Here is a 15,524-nt window from a genome sequence, read left to right as displayed (position 1 = left end):
AAAGCTGCCAGTGACTAAATTACAGCTGCCAGCCAATCATACTGTTTGTGTTCAGCAAATGGAAAAGGCCTTTTTTTAAAACCTATCTTTTGATTCAGACAAATCAAGTACGACTGAAATCAGGGAGTCAGCGGCGTCCTTTTCTGGGGGAAATGGTTGATCCGCTTCCTCCTGGAAGTTTCCTCCACCTTCTATATTTTGAAACTATACAGCCTGATTGGCCTGCAGGCTGGAACTCCTCATTAGCGACACAAGTGGCTTCCTCAAGTGCAAATGCAGAAGCTGCTGGAGAAATCTGGGCTTTTGTCTCTGTGCACAGACTTCCCCTCGCGGGTCCCGTTCATCAGCTGCAGTCCGTCAGGAGCTTCTTTTTTCCCCCCTCTCATTTCAGACTCCAATTACACGAGGTTATTGTGTTCCTTTCGTCTTGTTGAAATGCTCCTGTGTTTGTTCCCCCTCCGTTAAACAAATGGGCGCCTCCTGACCCGCGCTTGTATCTCCCGACAGCTACATTGTCAACCAGATCAGCCTCTCCTCCATCAACGACAAAGACCTGTACTACTACAAGAATCTCAGGAACCTGTGAGTTCTCTCAGCCTGTTTGCACACTCACATCTGTAACAGCTGTAACACCACACAGGTTTAGATCTGCTCTGGTCACACATTTAAAGACGAGCAGACCAGCACAGAGACATTAAGATATAGATTAATAATTCAATTGGCATCTTATAGTCTATTAATAGATCAATAAGACACCTAACCTTATTAATAATCCATGTGACTGTGTGTTTCACGTTTGACTTTCTTCCACTTGCCTCGCCAAGATCAACATTCTTATGCTGAAGTACAGCAAAGCTTCCAGTATTCTGTTTATTTCACTACAAAAATCTGTTCAGGTTAATAAAACAACTAATATTCAAAGGATCTTTTGTTCCGTGGGGGAAAATACTCCAGTCTGTTGAGACATCTGCTGTATTTACAAGATGCTCAGGAATGACTCAATCAAAAAACATTTAAATAATAAATCCACCAAATGGCTTTCTAATTGATGTGGAGCCAGAAATGTTTGATGGTTTCAAGTAAATTTAATAACTTTGACCACAGCATGTAGATTTTTCTGTGGAATACTGAAGCCAACTGGATCCACCCCCCCCCCCGCACACACACACACACCCTTGAACATTATATTTGTTTTGTTTTCACACAGAATGATTATTAGTAGTAAAAGTTTGAACTCGTTAGCATTTGCTTCTTGATTTTAACTTGTAAATCTCTTGGTACGATGTCGTCTCTCTGTCAGGACGGTGATCAACAGCAGGCTAACGTATGTATCAAAGCTGGCCTTTGAGAACAACATCAAGTTACAATACCTGTGAGTAGATACACTTTACAATGTACCTTTTCTGATTAGGCTTATTTATGGTTGATTTACTGTATCATTCTATGTCATAATTGTAAGAACGATTTGACTAAAATGTATTAAATATGGTTTCAGCGTTGTGTTGCAGTTAATAACTATCTGATTTTTTTATTTTACATCCAGAAATCTGAAAGATAACAACCTGTCAACGCTGTCCTGGAGGATATTCCATCACCTCAATATTTCGTATCTGTGAGTTCAATACCAGTATATTACCAGTACCAGTATGTTCACGCCCCAGTTACCCACACAGTCTAACCTTGATCTCAAGATTTCGACTGCCCACATCTTATCTGGCAGGCAACAATTAACCTGCAGGCTGTTATTAACCTAAACCCTAAGATATTATTCCTTATCCAGCCTCTGGCAGGTCCTGGCAGCGACTGGGATCGCTTTGTTTATTCTGCACAAATGCTTTGTGTATTCCCATCAGTCATGTGACACAGCCGCATGTGTAGAGGATGCCCATCTGTCTCAGTTCGCACATTTTAGATTACAGGAAATAGGATTTTGGAGCTGGTTAAATTCAACAAAAACTTGCTGTGTCACTCGCTGCCAGACTGTCCCGTAGCTGTTAGCGGCGAGCTATCTGTTTCGTAGCACAGATGTGAGAGTCGTATCAATCAAAATCCTTCCGTCAGACTACAAATATGGGGATTTCCCAAAACACTGAACGAGTTCTTTCATATTTACTGCCACTGCCTTGCGCCACATAAATCAAGTTTTCCTCAACATAGCAGGTACTGTCCTGTTTTATTGTTGGCAGTTTGTCAACTGTGTGTGTGTGTGTGTGTGTGTGTGTGTGTGTGTGTGTGTGTGTGTAGGTTCCTGTCAGGCAACCCCCTACACTGTTCCTGTGAGAACATGTGGATCAAGCTGTGGTTAGGAGAGGAAGCAGATGCTCAGGAGCTGCGTTGCATCGAGGATGGAGGAGGACGCAAGCTGCTGTCCAGACTGACCCTACCTAACTGTGGTCAGGGCACACACACACACACACACGCGCGCGCGCGCGTGCAATGTTTCCTAATGTTGCCCTTGTCTGCCACACACGTGACTTTGCTGGTCTGTGTTTGCACACACGTCCTCCACAGTTGAACGGTCCACCCCCCGGGTGCTCCATCACGTTCCAAACTCTCGGGGCTTTTGTGTATTCTGTGCGTTGTGATTTCCCCTGACGCCACGCAGAATAAAAACACCGCCACATCTCACACGCCGGCGAGCAAATAAATGGCCAAATTAATTCGGCCCCGCGGCCTCGCCTTCGGTTTGGCTGCTGCCGGGGGAAAAGACCTCAGCGCCAAACAATCTGACATCATTTCTGAACTGCAGGGATTTTTTTCTCAAGTAAATGAAAATTAGCTGCCAGATCGAGCCGAGCCGAAGTTGTGATTTACCGAGCGTGTGCCAAATGAGCGATCCGCAATTCACACTTGTAAATTTATAGAGTGGTTCTAAGCGAGGCCTGTAGGTACTAAAGGTCACCTACAGGACACTGTCGAAACCGAATACATCAACGCATCAACACCTCCACGACTGCAGGCGGAAAATTCCCAGCATTCACCACGGAAAAAAAGAAATCTTATAAAGACCATCTGTATTGGTCCTGCCGCCCCGTTGACCTGCTCTCCCTTGATAGATTTAATTTCCTTTTTTCTTCGGGTTGTCATGTTTCACTTGCTGGGGGAAGGAATTATTTTTGGCCTTATAGGAACTTACATTAGCCACACGTCTGCAACGCATCAGCAATACCCCTTTTCTTATCTCTGCATCGTTGAGCATTTTTCTCCTGCAGTGCAACGGCAATAGCCATGTTTTAGTGATAAAATATCATTTTTTTGAAGGTATTTGAAACCTCTATGTAGTGATTTAAAGCACAAATGTGTTGTGGAGGCAGGGAAGAAGCATGGTGTGCCTCTTACACGGGCCAGGACTTATAAAGCATCAACCAAACACATTAATATCAGCAGCTAAGTGAATTTGTGCACTACCATTTGATTTCTTGGTCCGTCTTGAGAGACTAATGTCACTCTCTTTGGACAAACTTGTTCAGGGTGGGGTTTGGATTATTCAAGCCTTTGGGGGGGAAACATCCAGTTGAATCCAGTTTATTACTGCAGAGCGACAACGTCCCGTCCGATTTACATGCTTTCAAACACATAGAAAAGATTTTTAGGCGCAGATTGCGAAACAATGAATGCTCTCCCCTCTAGGCAGAACATGAATCTAAGACTATTTTGGCTGTTGATGACAGAGTCAGTGATCTGGTCTGAAATAGCTCAGGGCAGTCTGGGCTCACAGGACACAAACAATAAGTGGGCCTGCAGAAAAGCAACAGCGTCACTGATAACTCCTATTGATCCAGCCCCTTCTGCCTCCCCTCTCCTCCATTAGCAGAGGCTATTTCTGGCAATTGCACAGTTACAACGGGGCCCCTGGAGAGGTGGGCAGGGGACCCCCTGGTAGAGTGACATATGAGGAGGGTGACATGGTGAGGGCAGAGGCACCAAATGATGGCCTGGGGCTAACAGATGCCTCAGTGGGGTTTAAATGCTGGCCCGACTCGGACGCTCCCTCACTCAGGCTTTCCTTCCTCCTCCTCAAGATTTTTTATATTTTCCATCTGTCTGTCTGTTTGCACGACTCTCCTCTGAATATTTGACACTTGAAGGGGCCACAGAGCCGAGCAGAAGCCCAGTGATGCCCCCAGGCTGTCACTGCTCTCTGAGGCTCACACTCTTTGTTTCTCTCTGCGTTTACTGTTCACCGCTGGAACTCTCCTCAAAAGAGTAGCTCCCATTTCTGACCGCCGCAAAAAAATGAATTTAAAATCACTGCAGTGCCATCCTTCCACAACAGGAATAACGGTTTAAACTGGTGCTACTGGTGCTCCATCTCACTCACAAAAACACTGTTTTTTTACGTGTTTGCCTTCATAGGGATACAATTTAGCATGAGAAGTGTATTATTACCCCGATCGTATTGTATTTATTGTATTGTATTTATTACTGTGCCTGTGTGTCTTCCTTTGACCTCATGACCTTAAGTTGTCTTTTGTTCCTTACATTTGGTCGGCTATCACCTCACTGTCCTAACCCAGACATGGCTTAGGACAGAGGGCTACCTGGATCAGGTTTCTGTGCATTTTGGCTTTTCCTGTCGGCTTTCACGGTCATTTTCAGAGACTCGGGCGACAAAATTCAGAGAACACCCAGAGAGTCCAGATGGCTTCTGTGGGCAGTATGTTCTATTCATGTGTGAATGTCCATTAGTCAAACAGAGAAAAAAAATGAACAGAAACAGAAAGTGTTTCACGCTAGTTCACACAAAATTCTGTACTTCAGCATCGTTAAGCTGCTGTTAAAAGAAAGACAGAATTTTTTTTTAAATATAAATATTCGCTTGATAAAAAAAACACATTTAGCTTAAAGAACATTTGAAGTCCATTCTGATTGAGGGAAAGATTAAAGGAAAGATTAAAGGAAAGAAGAGTCCTTCAAAAACACACGTCCCAGATCTCCATGAATCAAAGTTCTCATTTTAATCTTTATCAAGAACACAGTGTAATTCCTTAAAAAAATAACAGTGTAAGAATAATCAGTGTAAATCTGAATCTTTAACCCGAGGAGCGCTGCTCCTGATGCGCGGCATCAGTCAGCTCCTGGACAGTCTGCGGTGTATCATGTTGGCAGTGGATGCAATGACGTCCCAGAAGGAACCCTGGGTCCAGTGCACCAACACATCACTGACCCGCTGTCAAACTGGTCATGAATATTCCTCACAGCTTCTCCAGACTCTCTCGTGGACTCTCCCGATGCGCTCGGCACGGACCTGCTTTTGTCTGCAAAGAGAAGAGGAGGCTAATGGCAAATCTGCTGTGCCTGATGGTCTCTGGCTGCATGTGCCAACCTCGTGAAGCAGTCATGTTTCACAAGGGCGGCTTGTTGGACATCATTCTGCAGGGGTCTGGCGGTGTTCCTACTGACCCTGCTTGCAGATAATGCTGGCCTGTCTCCTGGACATCCCTTGTTTGGAGGGTGATGTATAAATTTGCTGTCCATTCAGAGCTGCTCTCCTATGCAACTTCTGTTGCCTGTACGGCTCTGTGAAAATGTAAAGCAGCCAAGAATCAGCCAGAAAGGATGTGGAGAGGATAAAGGTCTGCGTCCACCCCAAACCCACTCCTTAATAGGGGTTGTCTTATTGATTGCCCCTCTTTTCTGTCTGATGTCTGAACCATTTGCACGACAGCAGGTGAAGCGGTTTTACCATCCTTATTGGGTCCTAACTGGACAGGCTGATGTCCCTGAAGTGAAATTGACTGGGAACATCTGTCCACCAACCCAAACTCTTGCCAGAAAGAGCACTCACGTAGGAACCTCTGGGTCATATTGAAGAAATGACCTGTTCGCTGCAGCTTATGTATCGGTTGCAAGAAAAACACGAAGCAAGATAAAAAGACAGGTTGTGTCTGAAAATCGTCTACTCAGGCATGCGCACCATTTCAATTCACAATTTCTGTTTCCTTCCCTGGGAATGAACAAAATATCTTCTTTTTTTTTTTTAACAGTCACGAGGCACTGAGACAAATGGGCATCCATTCAACTGACTGACAAATAGAAAGTCAATGATGTGTGAAAGACTTCATCCTCTCAGACAGCTCTGTCTCTCCTCGTTCCAGTTTGTCTGAAAAAATTGCAGCAAAAAGAGTTTTATGAAACCCTCCTCGGCTCCTACTTCGTGAGCTTTCAGGGCAACAATTGTAAAGGTGAATGCAAGTTTAACAGTGTAGCTCTTTCCACCTTCTCTCCTCTGCCTATAATTTCTCCATCTCCTGGTCCCACCTCTCTTCAGAGGACTAAATAGAAAACTCCAACATCAATGGAGAATCATTATGCTCCATCTTTTGTTGCGTCCAGATAGAAGCTGATGTTTAGCCTTTAAATTTGCACTGCAGGCATCATTGTAAGTCATTCAGTGCAGATTCAAAGCCTTGATGCTGGTAATTCAAAGCACACCCACTGAGCTTGGTCCTGGCCAACGGTACCTGGTGCTGTTGCAATTACATGCTCCCTCTTCAAGGTTAGATTATCTTTGAATACAAGAGAAATATGGTTAAGGGAAGAACTTAATTTAAACAGCTTTTAACAACATGACTGAGTGAGGACTCATTCAGATGGACATTTGGGGTCGCAGTCCACGGTGAAACTACCAACATGCTAAAGAACCTTCTGAGCACCATCAAGGCACCTTTTTAACTATTGTCATCTGGTTTAACAGCTGCTGTTGCATTCTTTTATAAAAGAGGGGAAAAAGTGATATGGAGGAACAGGAGCACCAGGCAGTTTGTAAAGTTTTTATTGTCCTCTTTTTAGCCTTGCCCAGGTGCCCGCGTCTCCCAGATGTTCACACTTTGGCTGCAGGTGCGCTGCAGCTCGGCCCACATGTTGAGCCATATTACAGAGGAATCATCAGTGACTCATCTGTTGGTTCTGGACAAATGTGAGGATGATGTTGGTCTATCAGAATGTCATGGATGTCCAGGCTAATAAAGCTGTGCTCATAAACAGGCGTACATGGAAGTAATTTGTCATGAATCTGCAACCCTGGATTTCTGCACTTTTGGTCTGATTGTGCACGTGTGTGTGCGTGTGGATCTGCAGTAGAGGCAGAGCTGCTGATTTACTGATGGTCTGTTAAGATATGTGGTTGTGATATGGCAGCTGGCCTGTCACCAGTGAAATGGCTGGCTTTTTGTGTGTCTGCATTTGATTGAGTAGGTTGCCGTAGTGATAAGCGGGTTGCCCTGGTGATAAGCATTCTGCCGACAGACAAAAAAAGGAAGAAGAGGAGGGGAGGAAGAGTAGGTTCGATAAAAGGAGAGGAGAGTTTGATAAGAAATCTCTCTGGTTTTATCTGCAGCAGCTCTTAACACCCATTTCTTCCAATTTCTTCATCTAATTTTCTCTTCTCTTTCCTGCTGTTCTCTTGTTTATCTTCCCCTTTCCTCAACTCAGACGCTTCTTTTTTAATGCACTTTTCCTCAATTTCCTCTTCTCTGTCATTTATTATTTGCGCGCTTTTTTCATCTAGTGTCCTCGTGTCGTTCTCATCTTATCTTTCTGTTGTTGTCTTCGTTCTTTTCCCTAAAATTCAGAAGCGGGAGGGAAAAAATAGCAGCTCACCATTTTGTCAGATTACAGTAAACATCACAGGTCTTATTTTTCTCTAACAGATTTTCTTCTCTGCTTTTCTCCGCATTTCTCTGGCTTTTGTTTGTATTTTTGATCCTCTTACGAAGGGAGATTGTGGTGGATTGGTCAATCTCAGGTCACCTCCTGGTCGGCACACACACCATAAACACACACACATGCGCACACGCACACGCACTTTGCATGGACAGAGATGTCAGAGTATGGCCAGTCAATTTACTACTTGAGCTGAAGACACGCGAACAATCGGCACAACCTTCACTGTGAAACTTTGTTCGATTTGGGCCAGTGTGTTCTAATGCAACACAGAGAGAAAAGACAGACTGAATTTGTGTTCTTTTCTTTGCGTGTCCTTCTCTGGTAGTGTTTACTTGCTTTCCCACTCTTACTGCCCAATTATTATGTTCTCAAAAGACAGCGGTTGGGCACGAATTCATCTTTCCTTGGACCCTTTCCTTCTCTTTTTTCTCCTTTTCCTATGTAGAGGTTCCCATGGCAACGCTGAGCCCGTCTAGAGTTACTTTAAAGGAGGGTGAAAATTTGGACCTCTCCTGCACCACCTCTGGTGAGCCAGCACCTGACTTAATATGGAGCACGGCACTGTTGTCCAGCTATGAGGTTTGTACACACGCATGCACACACAACACAAACACACACACAGACTGATTATTCCAAGTGTGCAATTGGTGAAATTTCAACATTTATTGTGTGTTCCTGCATTTTCAGATCACAACATCGGGTCAGACTTCAACGCTGCGACTATCCAACCTTTCATCACTGGACCACAACAGCAAGATCAGCTGCACAGCCGAGAACATTGTTGGAGAGAAAGGGTCCTCCCTGTTGCTGGACATACTTTGTACGTTCACCACTTGCCCCTGAAACAGACATGACATCATCAATGTAGACCAGATTTGGAAAACAGGATCATTTCCTGTCACACAGACCTAGTTTTAAGGCAATAATACGACCTCTGTGGTCTTGACGCTGTTGATTTGTGATGTTTTTCCTTGTGGCACCCAGTTCCTCCGAAAATCACTAAATTGAGCGATGCGATCTCAGACCATCACTGGTGCATCCCTTTCAGTGTGTCAGGTGAGAGACTCATATTTTCCTGTCAAATCTCCTTTCAGGATCAAGCAACACAGAACAAATGAATAAAACAGTCGTTTCCTTCTGTCTTACCTCACAAACTCACCAGGTAACCCAAAGCCAGAGCTGCAGTGGCTCCAGAATGACAGACCCGTGACAGAGGGGGCCTACATCATGACGTTGATCCATGACATCACTGACAGAGAATACCACGGCTGCCTGCAGCTGGACAACCCCACGCACCTCAACAATGGCAACTACACGCTAATAGCTAAAAACAAGTTTGGGATGGACCAAAAGGCGGTTGACGCTCACTTCATGCTCGAGCCGTGGGGTGAGGAGAGAAGATCTCAAATCCATAATATCAGGCTTTTCAAAAGCGTGAAAGGTTGCATGATAGTTTCTTTAATTTCTTCATTTGTCACCCTGATGTGCAGGTGTGACCGAACCTACCTACTATGGTGAGTGAAATTCGTAATCCAAAGTTTCAACGTCTTTTTGTCACATTTGTTTAGAGAGCAGCGCTGTTTATGTTTAACGTCTCATCATATCCATTGGGGGACTGGAGCCTATACCAGCTCAATGGGCGGAGGCAGGGTACACCCTGGACGGGACACCAGTCAATCGCAGGGCTAACACATATAGACAAACAACCATTCACAATTAACATAATTACATTTAGAGCATCTCTCTCTTCTTTTCTTTTCTCTGAAGTTTGAGTCGTATTCCTCCATCCGGTTACTTTGTGTTGTTGTCCACACTGTGGCCCTGCTGCTGTTATTTTCCGATGCCGTGCATCACTTTTGTTTGTGTGTGCTGGTCATGTTTTAGAAACGAGCTCATTTTTTGTCAAGCACATGTCACAGAATTTTACCACTGAAGGTCATTAATGGGTCTGTAACCTGACTTGTCTTTGTCGTCTCTTTCCCCAACTCTCCCCGCTTCCTGCAGATCTAAGCACAGGTATTCAGACCTTTTACACATGCAGAAGCTAGTCATGAAAAAAAAACTGCAAAATTTTCACTTTGTGGCCATTTAGCAGAAATATTTCACTGTAGTTTCCTTAATTTGCTGTCTTGTCTGATCTCTCCTGCAGGGCCCCCCACTATGGATCCACCTGAAGACGGATTTGCAGTAAGCTCCATATTACAGTTGTCAGTTGTCCCTGTGCTGATCATTGCTGTATAATTATTGACTCTGTCTGTCCCAAAACAACAGAGCTCCACGTTTCATAAATCAATTAAACCAACACAATACGGATCAAGTTGTGTGTGTGTATTTGTGGCCTCAGCTTCTTTCCTTGTTGTGCAGCTCTACGTGGTGGTGGGTATAGCTGCTGTCGCATTCACTGGTTTTCTTCTAATGTTGGTGATTCTCAAGTTTGGAGGAAACTCGAAGTTCGGCATCAAAGGTAAGTCACCATCGTTTCTTCATCATCAGTGTCCGTCATGTTTGAAAAGGTTGTAATTTGTCTAACTTAACAAGGATGGCTTCATGGATTTAATTCCAAACACAGATGTCTAAACATCCAATCTTAAACAAGTAAGGTGATGAGGCTTTCAATGGCTTTACAAAAAACATATTTTAAATGTAAATCTCCCGCACGTCTGCTCCAGCAAAGCCGACAACGTGGCCGGTGCATTTACCACATTCGATATTTGCCTTAAAAGTCAAGAAAACATCCATCTCCTAAAGGAAATTGCCCATATGCTAAATTATTTCGTAACAGATGCATGAATCCATCTTATTTCTGCAGTTTGAGAGGTTTTATGGGCTCTTAATGCCGGTGCGTACTAAACAACCGAACCGTCTTGCTCGTGTGAAACTGTTGCTTTTATTCTTCAGCTGAAAGTGTCACTAATCTGATCTCTGTTCTTTGCGATGTTTGTCACACTGACATACTAAAACTGATTTGTGCCTGCTACGCTCGTTAACTTGGCTGATTTATTTTCATTCTAAAGTCACTTACCCTTCTTTGTGACACGTTTAACGATGTCACGAGGCATTTGGCTGTACAAACACCTGGTCACTTTCCATTGAAATATAAAATGTTTTATAATTGATTGAGGCATTAGTGGGGGTTACTCCCACGTGTAAGGAAAAACTAACCCTCCTGGTTCCATTGGATCAGCGCTGTAGTGTAGACACACCTTAGTCAGAAAAAACTGATCACGCACACACAGGCCAAAAGTGCGAAGTCTGGTAGTTTGGTGATTGATTGATTTATGGTTCCCCCAGAGTGCTGTGGGCTCCTCTCTCTGAACGTAGGAAAGTTCCTGCATCACCTCATATAGTCAGTGTGTAATTCTATATCTACTTGCAATTTCATGCATCTTGAAGCATTTTTGCATTCGATGTGGCTTTTGGGTTACGTGATGTTTCTGGTGATTCTCTGCCCTCTGGTCTTCGTCATGGAGTTCCCTTCCTCCCTTGGTGCTTTTTCCATTCTTTTGCTTCGTACACATCCAGATGTGCCCCCCCAGCATTGATGAGCTGAATTTGCAGAGGGGGTTAAAGTCGAGCTGCAGAGTGAGTATTAACAGCTGCCCCGCGCTCATGCTCATAACCAGCATTTGTTTGTCCTGGACTGGTGACCACGGTTCTTCTCGAGAACAGTAACATCACCTCAGATAGCACTTCGTCATGGTAACGGTTTACCGAACCGCAAACGCGTGCCTGTACATGCGGACTCCCACACATAAACACAGTCAGTGCTGAAAGTTTTCTGATCTAAGTGTGAAGAGAGCCTTGGGGTTTGTCTCAGAGGACGGAGGCTTGATTCTTTCACAACTCAGGCCCGGCTCCCCATATTCAGTGACCAACTCAAGGCGGAGGCATGCTCGGTAGGGACACAGAGCTCCAAGAACAATGCAAGCACAATGTACATTCAGAAATGATCCCTAGCAGTACGGGGGCGTGCTTCAAACTGGGGTTCAAACCGTTTCAAGGCTTCACAGGTTTAAATCCCCTTCCACATGGCCCCTTCAGAGACAACTACTCAGATAGATCCAGCAGACAGCCGAGGATGTGGTGTCGTCTCGGCGAACCAGCAGGGAGGGAAGAATCGGGGTATGCAGCAAGGCGATGGGAGAGAACAGGTGTGACTGAAATCGCATCAAGGAAATGACAAGCAGAAAGAAACAGAAAGTGACGGATGGAGAATTGGAAAATGCTAAAACTGACATTTGACACAGAGCGAAACGGCTGAAGCCCGGAAGTGTGAAGAGCAGACGACATGAAAAAAGCTATAAACGGAGACAGAGGAAGGCAGCAGTGTAAAGAAAAGCAGAGGGCAGGAAAGAGTTGGAAGGACTCTTCTGTATACTTATCAATGATTCATCGATAGTGCGGGTTTGAGTTTTCTGTTTGGTGGAGTCACACTCCTCCATCGCTCTCCCTCGCTCACACGCACATACAGCTCCTCAGTCTTGATCGATCAATATGACACCCTCAAGGTCAGCGCAGCTCTATTCTAGGCTTTATTGAGCACCCTCACCACCTCCCCACCCTCCTCCAGCCTCTTTTTCCTCCACCCGCAGAGGAAGAAAACAGAGTTCTCCTCCAGCTCTGCTGCAACCGGCAGAAAGAAAGTGGACATAAAGTTTTAACGCTTCCAAAATGATTGAACCTATTTATTATGTCTTATTTATTATCTTCCTATTTTCTAAACATGTTTTGACTTAGATTTTGACTATGACATTGGTCCATTTTCTACTTCGATTGAGCGACTCATCAGAGTAAACTGCACATTTAAACGCTCCCATCATCTATAATAAATGTATCTAGGAAACGTGCATTTGGGCAGATGTTCTTGATACATCCCCTGGAGTTCGGTTAGTGTGTTTCAGCTGCTTATGATTATGAACTGATCCATAATTTCAGAGTTACAGTTTTATAACACATAAAACAAAATGGTGATGCTACAACCAATCCGTTTTTTTCATGGCTAATATTAAAATACCAAAAAAGGAAGACCTGTTTTCAGCCTGGTGTTTATGATTTCACCGTGTTATTTATTTATTTTTTTTCTGAGGTTTCCTTTGTTGAGACGCGGTGGAACAAAATGCCTGTGGCAGATCCTCGGGGCGCTGGAATCGTGTGTTTTTCTTTCCTTTTTATTTGTTTGAAAGTGCGAACACTTAGTGCCAGATATTGCGGCACAAGATCGACTTTGCACTGCTGTCTTCATCGAGGGCGAGTTCACGATTATTCATAAAGAAAAAGAAAGTTCAACATTCCATGAAGGATTCCTTTCTAATTCTGTTTCCCCCCTCTTTTTTTTTAAAGATAGTAACACATTGTTAGTGGACAGGGAGCTGGAGCCCAACAGTAGACGTCGTGGTGTTTTTGTGCATGTCAGAGAATCCATTGTGCGGCTCTTACATCATTTCCTGTGTGGTTCCGGTCAGGCTGACCTTTGCAAACAGTCAGAACAGTGACAGATTACGCAGTTGGAACTCACAGTTCCATGTGGGAACAGAACATTGAATATGTACATTTATGATAGTCCGCCTGTGAGAAACGGTCGCAATTTTCCGACTTTTTAAAAATCTGATTATCTTGCGTTGATTTTGACGGTACGTTGGGGGCTTTTAAGGCTTCAGCGCTCCCGTGCCACATACATCTGCATTTTTAGGGTTATTTCCGCTCTTTTTTCAGCATCCCAGCAAAAACATATTCTTCAGATTGTTTTATATTATCTTTTTCTGACTGGATAACCAACAACTCTACCTTATAATTGTACAGTTTACTGTTTGCATTGGCTTCACCATTCGTGTTAAAGTTTTTGCAGCTTTCCTTCATGTTGTCTACACTAAACCCATGCCCACGCTTTCACCTCCTTGTCTATGACGTATCCTCATCTTCAGTCGTCAGCAACTCCAGCTTTGTGCCGTGCAAATTTTCCTTTTGTTGGCCAGGCAACACAAACTGTATTCTGTCTGTTACTTGACTCTGTGGGAAAGCTGAATACAGTATGCTTTCCAACACAGCTGTAAAAATACTTTTGTGAAGCCACAACAGCGAGTCAAAACAGGAAGAGTTGTCCTGAGCCGTGAGGCCGACCGTGGGCGAGCGAAAGGCTGGGGGCTGCTCGCCAGATAAGACGCATAGATGTGATGTGGAAAGTAGTTTTTGAGGAAACATGCCTGACACCCCGTTGTTCTGCAGAGTATTAGTATTAAAAGAGTATTCCGACAGTCTGTGCATGCATCACCGCTTAAACCGTCCTTCTGCAGTTTGTCAGGCGTAATAATCCGAATCAAATCATCAGACCAGGCAGCAGTTTGTAAAACACGTCCAAACATTTGACCCGCGTTTGTGTCCACGTTCGCGCTGCGTACGTCACGACTCTTTTCTGTTCAGACAGTGCGACGGGTCCTGTTGATCGTCCTGGAAATGTCAGCGCTGCCAGAGCGTGTTGATGCTGCGTCAGTGGGGGTTTCTGTCTCGGCAGGACAGAAAATGTCTGTATGATGAGATCTATGTTAATGAGCCTTCAGCTATCGATCATCGGCTGGCACATTCCGCGCAGACTTTTATGCACAGTGGTAGAGGAACAGTGGATGGAGAATGTTTGGATACAGCGCTTTGACAGATAGAGGGTTTATTGATGGACCGTTTGATCACCTGCCTGTCCAGACTGAGCCTCTGTCTGTTTTAAGCGTTCCTTCCCATCTGTGTGTGTGTGTGTGTGTAGGTGTAGGTGTGTGTAGGTGTGTGTGTGTGAGTGCGTCAGGGAGGAATAGGTGTTTTTGATGCAATTCAGTTAAGCAGCCGACATTTCAGGTTTAAGCAAAGTAAAGAGTTTGGATAGTGATCATGCATGTTGTACCTCCTGTAGTTCAAGCTTAGTAACCATAGCAACAATGTATAATAAGGGGGTTTTGATGCGATCGGGCAAAAATAGGCTGTTTGATATTATGGAGTATGACATAGAGTTTTAATGTAATATCACCAGGAGAATAATGAGCCTACGGTGGCTTTATTATTTATTATTATTGATTATACAAGTCTGAAAAGAGCAAAATTTCAGAATCATATTTGAAACTTAAACTCTGCACTTTTAGTGGTAAGCAATCTACATAAAAAAACTCAACTCATTGGCAATTTAAAACAGTAGCTTTGTTGTCAAATGCAGTTGATGCATCAGTTGATCTACCTCAAATTGCAATAAATCAATTGTTGTTTGACGCTGATGTTGTTGTGACTAATCAGTTTAGATGTAGTGCATTATCCTAATACGAGCAACAGGTGGAGCATAATTTATAGAGCGGGACCTGATTCCGAGCGCCAAGTCAATCAGACTCCTGTTTGACTGGCGACGCCGGAGCAAACAGCCACCATGACCCGAGAGAACCGATGATGCAAGAGTAGAAAAAACGCGAGAGTAGAAAAAATGCTGTGAATGTGGGGACTTATTATTCCATTTGTAAAAGTTTATGTTCTCAATTTGATCAAGTTTTCTTTTATTCCTCAAAAAAAGTGTTGAAAAAAGTGTTGCGTAATAATTGTCCAATAACAGTGGGGGGCTTATCTTTGGGCTGAACTTATTTGCTGCCATATTGACATTGATTGCCAATTAAAAACACAGGATCCCTTCACAATAGTGGCGTAATTAAATTCGTTTTGATTGCCACAAGCAAAAATATGAAAAAGAAAAGCTTCAGCAATACCTGCGGTGATGTGGTTTTACGTCTGCGGTGGTTCAGTAACGAGAGGTCGGCGAACCCGTTTGGCTAAATCTCGTCAGAATGGGATCGTTTAAGTCCAACACCTGTTTGAAATGCTGGAAGGTATCGGAG

General features: G+C 44.0%; 1 protein-coding gene across 3 annotated transcripts in view; it reads left to right on the top strand.

Annotated features, from left to right (window-relative positions):
- The window catches only part of ntrk2a (neurotrophic tyrosine kinase, receptor, type 2a), a 43,156-nt gene that overhangs the window by 2,365 nt on the left and 25,267 nt on the right, over window positions 1-15,524 (top strand). For 2 of the 3 annotated variants that reach the window (XM_057032408.1, XM_057032407.1), the window contains exons 2-13: window positions 508-582; window positions 1,301-1,372; window positions 1,544-1,612; window positions 2,245-2,393; window positions 8,114-8,247; window positions 8,356-8,488; window positions 8,653-8,724; window positions 8,831-9,055; window positions 9,159-9,182; window positions 9,673-9,684; window positions 9,818-9,855; window positions 10,033-10,132. In XM_057032408.1, coding sequence (XP_056888388.1) covers window positions 508-582; window positions 1,301-1,372; window positions 1,544-1,612; window positions 2,245-2,393; window positions 8,114-8,247; window positions 8,356-8,488; window positions 8,653-8,724; window positions 8,831-9,055; window positions 9,159-9,182; window positions 9,673-9,684; window positions 9,818-9,855; window positions 10,033-10,132 — 1,103 coding nt within the window. The remainder of the gene's footprint in view (window positions 1-507; window positions 583-1,300; window positions 1,373-1,543; window positions 1,613-2,244; window positions 2,394-8,113; window positions 8,248-8,355; window positions 8,489-8,652; window positions 8,725-8,830; window positions 9,056-9,158; window positions 9,183-9,672; window positions 9,685-9,817; window positions 9,856-10,032; window positions 10,133-15,524) is intronic. The other variant, XM_057032409.1, reaches the window with a different exon arrangement.

Source organism: Takifugu flavidus, chromosome 5 (assembly GCF_003711565.1).
Source record: "Takifugu flavidus isolate HTHZ2018 chromosome 5, ASM371156v2, whole genome shotgun sequence".
Classification (NCBI taxonomy): domain Eukaryota; kingdom Metazoa; phylum Chordata; class Actinopteri; order Tetraodontiformes; family Tetraodontidae; genus Takifugu; species Takifugu flavidus.
This window is presented reverse-complemented; position numbering and strand designations above follow the sequence as displayed.